The following is a 6,000-nucleotide window of genomic DNA, read 5'->3' on the forward strand; positions in this document are numbered from 1 at the left end:
TGGAAAAAAGATCCGAAGGACAATCAGGAGTTTTCAACATATTCACCCCTATGCACTTACTCTTTTCTGGAGCATATTAAGTCAAAGCTCAGGAGTGCCCATCATGGCGCAGCGGGAAATGAATCTGATTAGGAACGATGAGGTTGCGAGTTCTATTCCTGGCCTCACTCAGTGGGTTAAGGATCTGGTGGATTGCCGTGAGCTGTGGTGTAGGTCGAAGACGTGGCTGGGATCTGGCATTGCTGTGGCTGTGGCTGGCAGCTGTAGCTCTGATTCGACCCCTAGCCTGGGAACCTCCATCTGCTGCGGGTGTGGCCCTAAAAAGCAAAAAACAAACAACAGCAACAATAAAATCTCAGATATGTAGTAATTTCACCCGAGAATACTCCTGAATACATCTCTACCAGGTAAGGACTTAAAAAGCAAACACACCACGCCATTCACACCCAACAAAATGAAAGTGATTCTGTAATATTGTCTAATAACCAGCCGTGTTTAATATTCCTTAATTATTTACAAAATATTTTAATAATCAGATTATTTCCCTTGGGATCCAAAGTCCACACATTGCATTTAGTGGCTATTTTTATTAAATCTCTTTTAATCTAGAACAGTTATTTCCTCCTTTTTTTTAATATTCCTCCTTTTATTTAAAATATATTTATTTTAGGAGTTCTCATTGTGGCAGAGCAGAAACAAGTCCAATAGGAACCATGAGGTTGCAGGTTCAATCCCTGGCCTCGCTCAGTGGGTTAAGGTTGCAGACACAGCTCACATCTGGTGTTGCTGTGGCTGTGGTGTAGGCTGGCAGCTGCAGCTCTGATTGGGTCCTTGGCCTGGGAACTTCCATGTGCCTCAGGTGCGACCCTAAAAAGAAAACAAAATATATATATATATTTTTTTTAAATAAAACTGGACCATTCTTATTTTAAAATTTCCACACCTTGAATTTAGCTGATTGTATCTTTGATGTGGCATTTAACATGTACTTCTATTCCATGTATTTTCTATAAACTAGTAGATATGTTCTTATCCCCGAGTTTTTTATTAGTCAAAGAGCATAACTATGCTAATTAATTATCCTCAAAAGTTCACACATGTATTAAAGAATATATATATCCTTCTTCTTTTTTTTTTTTTTTTGTCTTTATAAGGCCGCACCCGTGGCATATGGAAGTTCCCAGGCTAGGGGTTGAGTCAGAGCTACAACTGCCAGCCTACACCACAGCCACAGCAATGCAGAATCTGAGCCACATCTGTGATCTACACCACAGCTCACGGCAGCGCTGGATCCTTAACCCACTGAAAGAGGCCAGGGTCCGAACCTGCATCCTCATGGCTACTGTTGGGTTCTTAACCCACTGAGCCACAATGGGACCTCTCAGAATATGCATATTCTTATATGTTCCTAATGGTTTGCTAAATTATGAAAGTGAATATTTATTTTGATTTCTCATTTTTAACTATTAAATGTCTGTTTTCCCATTTTGTTTAGATAACAAAAAAGTCTATTCACTCAAGTGGGGTGAAGTTCACCTAATAAGCAACTGTTCTAAGTTTTACCTAAATCGCTTCTTTGAAAAAGAAATGGTGTGTGCAGGTAAGCACTGAGTGGCTTCTCGAAGCTGTCTCCATAGCCCCACCAAACATCTTCCCTCCCCACGAGTTACCCCCGTGCCCTGGGCCCAAACTCTTTCCTTTGGCCTCTGGCTGTTGTGTTATCAAACTCTTTCAGTCCCTTCCCCTCAGCTCAATTCCCCACAATCGAATAACCAAGAAGAAAAACCTTCCTTAAACCATTATATAGCAGTATAGCAAGGTGGCTGAGAGCACAGATTCTGGAACCAGAAGGCCTGGGTTTATAATCTGGTTTTTACCCTGAGCAAGTTTCCTCATCTGCAAAAGCGGTGATCTTAATAGATGAGGAATGTGAGATGCAGAGCAGTTATTTAAGTTGCCCAAGTCTTTCAAGAAGTGGTATATTTGGGATCAAAACCCAGACTTCTAAGGAAAAATCCGAACGATCTCATTTCAAATGCATCCAGTTGGAAATAAATTCTCCCTCCTAGGAAATTCCATTAGACTTCCTACAACACCTGCAACTCTGTCCTTCGCTATCACAGGGACGCTACTGTGCCCTGCCTAACGCAGTTACAACAGTCCCTGCTTTCGGTGGTGACCCAAAGACAGGGGACCAGCCTGGGTAGGGCATTTAGGACACTTTATTGAAACCACTTATAAGGAGTGGACTACAGAAAAAAGGCAGTTACTGACACCTTATAACTCCTTGGCTAGAGTGATTTAAAAATCTTAGAAAGTCATAAGAGTGAGAAGAAAGTAAACAGACCATTCCCTGTTCCCTTCCCTTTTAAAGGGAGTTCAGGATTACAGAGGACGGGGTGAGGGGAAAATAGCACAAAATCTACCCGGGGCAATATCATGGTTAAGAGGATGGATGCTGGGATTCAAGTCCAGGCCCTGCCACTTATTCACTGTATGATTTTTTTTTTTTTTTGGTCTTTTTGCCTTTTCTAGGGCCACTCCTGCAGCATATGGAGGTTCCCAGGCCAGGGGTCGAATCAGAGCCGTAGCCACCAGTCTATGCCACAGCCACAGCCACAGCAACTCAGGATCCGAGCAGCATCTGTGACCTACACCACAGCTCACAGCAACGCCGGATCCTTAACCCACTGAGCAAGGGCAGGGATTGAACCCGCAACCTCCTGGTTCCTAGTCAGATTCGTTAACCACTGAGGCACAACGGGAACTCCCGCTGTGTGATTTTAAACAAGTTAGTTAACCTCTCTGTGCCTTGTCTCATCTTAAAGTAGGAATAATATACTAATAATACCTCACAGGGTTGTGGTGAGCATTAAAACAGTGAGTGACTAATACATACTAAGTACTGGATGAGCACTGCGTATTCCTAGGATTTTCACAGTCAGCTCTTGATGCTACTTTCAGTTTGCTGCCTCATGACAGCATAGGCTTCCTCAAAGTAGACAAAGCAGGGAGAGCACCTTCTAAACTTGGAGAATGAGTAGAAGACACAGCATTTCCCAACCTGCATCTCTGCATCACCATGGGCCCAGCAGGGTATTCATACGTCATTGCCTGTCAGGAAGCCAGGCTCGGTATGGGCACTGGAAGAAGCAGGGAGTCAGCAATGGCAGCCTTGATGAATGGAAGTCAATGTGTGATTTTGTTTTTCCTTGTCTTTCTCAGGTACAGATGACGGTTCCATTGATGCCTGTAAAGGGGACTCTGGAGGCCCCTTAGTCTGTACAGATGCCAACAACATGACTTATGTTTGGGGTGTTGTGAGTTGGGGTGAAAACTGTGGAAAACCAGAGTTCCCAGGTGTTTATACCAAAGTGGCCAATTATTTTGACTGGATCAGCCTTCATGTAGGAAGGCCCCTTATTTCTCAGCACAACGTGTAACAGGGTGATCTCACTCTTCTTTCTATTCTTTCTCTCTCGGGAGTTTCATGTTAATTGCTATCATCCTGTGTAATTAGTACTTCTTCAAGAAAAAAATATAAAGGCAGTTGTATTGAATATTTTGTAAAGGTCTCTACAAAGTTTATGCCATGTTGGAATTTTGCTATATAATTCTCAAATAAATATGTTAGCATACATAATTATAAAGTATCTCTTCATATAGGAGCGCTGTATTGACTGGTTGAAGGACATTGGGTTCCCATAAATCTGGTTCAAACCCTACTCTACCTCCTACTCAATGCTCGGCCCTGGTCAATTTACTGTCTTTTTTGTGTCTCATTTTCCATCTTTAAAATGGACGTGGGAATTTTGAGAAAATGAAACTACATACCGAAGCAAAGTGTTTGGCATCATACCCTGTCAGAGGGAAATAATGGCTCTCACAGCTCATTGTCCCATTTGTCTGCTTCTGTGAGTATTCGGAGTTCTCGAAAACGGTTAGTGCCTCATTTCAGAAATTTTCCTTGACCCTTTCTTTAAACCTCTTCACAGCACAACCACTGATCTCCTGGGCACACCTCCCAGTCTCTCGCCTAGTCACTCACCCTTTCTCACCTCCCCCTGCCACCAGCAGCAGTAGAGAGTCAACCGCCCAGGGCATCACACCCTGCAGCCTCCCTGGCTGCTGGTCTCAGCTTCCCTCTCAGCCTCTTCCTTCCGGCCACCTCTCTCACTTTGCATCATTTAGATTCAGCTTTAAATCCCACCACAGTCCAATGATTCACTCTCCTATCTCCAGCTCTAACCTCTCCTAGAACTCTGGACTGTGTCTCACCGAGCACTTAACAACGGCATCTCTGTTGGGCTTCAAGGCCCCTTCAAGGAGATAGAACTTGAAGCCTCTGGCCAAGACAAGAATTATCAGACCCTTGTCATCACCCCACCCATCTCATTGTAATGCCCCTTCCCCCATCCCTTGAGCAACCTGGCCTACTCCTGCTTGTATATGGCCCACTCCTCTGCTAGTATATGGCTCCTGCTTGTATATGGCCCACTACCTCTGCTAGTATATGGCCCACTCCTCACCCCACCCCTATAGGGCCTCTACACCCCCAACGAACAGCAAATGTATGCTAAGACCCCTCTTTCCCCAACCAATCAGCAGATCAGCAGGTGTATCATAAGACCTCTCCTCTCCCTGGGTCCATATGCCTAGAGTCAGCTCTTCCTGATTACCAGGAAGTTGTCCTGTGGCACCTGCAGCATCTCTTATCTCAATAAACTAATTTCTCTTCACCTCACCATGCTGGAAATTCTTCTTCCGACCCGAGTGCACAGACCACGACATTTTGGTGGCCCGTACAGGACCTTAGCGGATGTCTCTCCTACCTTCTCCCTTCCCTCTTTCTGGAACCCTCTGTGAACAGGCAAGTAGCTGTGGAAGCAGCTGAGGAACTCTGGCCAGGGTTACACTCTGAAGGCCCTGCTGCTCACTGTGCCTTAGTAACTGCCACCTGAATGGGCGAAGGTTCCTCTTTTCTTTACCTCCCGTCTGGGGACCAGGCCAACTGATGTCATGCAGGTGTGAAACAGGAGATCTAAGAGCAATTAGCGCATGCTTGCCACTTGAAGCCTATAAGGTGGAATCCCCAGCCTTCCCTTCTCATCACTTTCACTTTGCCTTCCTCGAACCAGCTGGGCCTTGAGGGAACTTGCCTCTCCCGAGCCATCCTGAAAGCTCCTTCCACATCCCAGAAGCTCTCCGTATGGTGAGTCAACTCCAGCTGCTCCTGGGACTCCCCCCACCCCGCCATCTCCATGCCTTAGTAGCACAATGCCTTGGTCTCACAGACCCGCAATTTTGTGCCTTAGTCCCATGAAGACGTCCCCGAGCTAATAAGGGATGCCTTTTGCCAGTCAGTGACTCTCAGTACCCACATTCTACGACATGGAGGCTAAGAATGGGCTCTGGTACATCCCTGGAACCGCCTGCAGGTTGGTTCTCCCTTTGGCTGTATTCTCAACAAATGGAAGGAATTTGACCCAGATAATCTTACATGGAAAATAGTCCGAGGTTCCTTATGTCCAGGCCTTTATGACCCCAAGCCAAAATTCAGATCTGAGGGACTCCTGCCATATGTGTCTCTTCATTACTACTCTGTCACCTCATTCTCCTCCTCCTCCTCCCCCTCCACCAGATATTCTTGATGTTGGGAGCAATCAAACCAAATAGGGATAACCAGCCTAGCAACACTAGGAAATTAGGCTGAATGGACAACGTTAGTATATAATTCCCTTTAAACATGAGGAACAGACTAAGGCAGAGGAACTGGGGCTATACTGGGCTATACTTGGTTAAAGCTTTTTTTTTTTTTTTTTTTTTTGCTATTTCTTGGGCTGCTCCCGCGGCATATGGAGGTTCCCAGGCTAGGGGTCGAATCGGAGCTGTAGCCACCGGCCTACGCCAGAGACACAGCAACACGGGATCCAAGCCGCGTCCGCAACCTACACCACAGCTCACGGCAACGCCGGATCGTTAACCCACTGAGCAAGGGCA

At 45.6% G+C, this 6,000-nt stretch overlaps 1 protein-coding gene across 2 annotated transcripts in view; it reads left to right on the top strand.

Moving 5' to 3' along the window:
• The window catches only part of CFI (complement factor I), a 36,551-nt gene extending 32,908 nt beyond the window's left edge, over positions 1-3,643 (top strand). For both annotated transcript variants that reach the window (XM_047799028.1, XM_047799029.1), the window contains 2 exons: positions 1,496-1,600; positions 3,226-3,643. In XM_047799028.1, the coding sequence (XP_047654984.1) occupies positions 1,496-1,600; positions 3,226-3,443 (323 nt within the window). In that variant the 3' untranslated portion in view covers positions 3,444-3,643. The remainder of the gene's footprint in view (positions 1-1,495; positions 1,601-3,225) is intronic.
• The last annotated feature ends 2,357 nt before the right edge of the window (positions 3,644-6,000 follow it).

Source organism: Phacochoerus africanus, chromosome 10 (genome assembly GCF_016906955.1).
Source record: "Phacochoerus africanus isolate WHEZ1 chromosome 10, ROS_Pafr_v1, whole genome shotgun sequence".
Taxonomy (NCBI): Eukaryota; Metazoa; Chordata; class Mammalia; order Artiodactyla; family Suidae; genus Phacochoerus; species Phacochoerus africanus.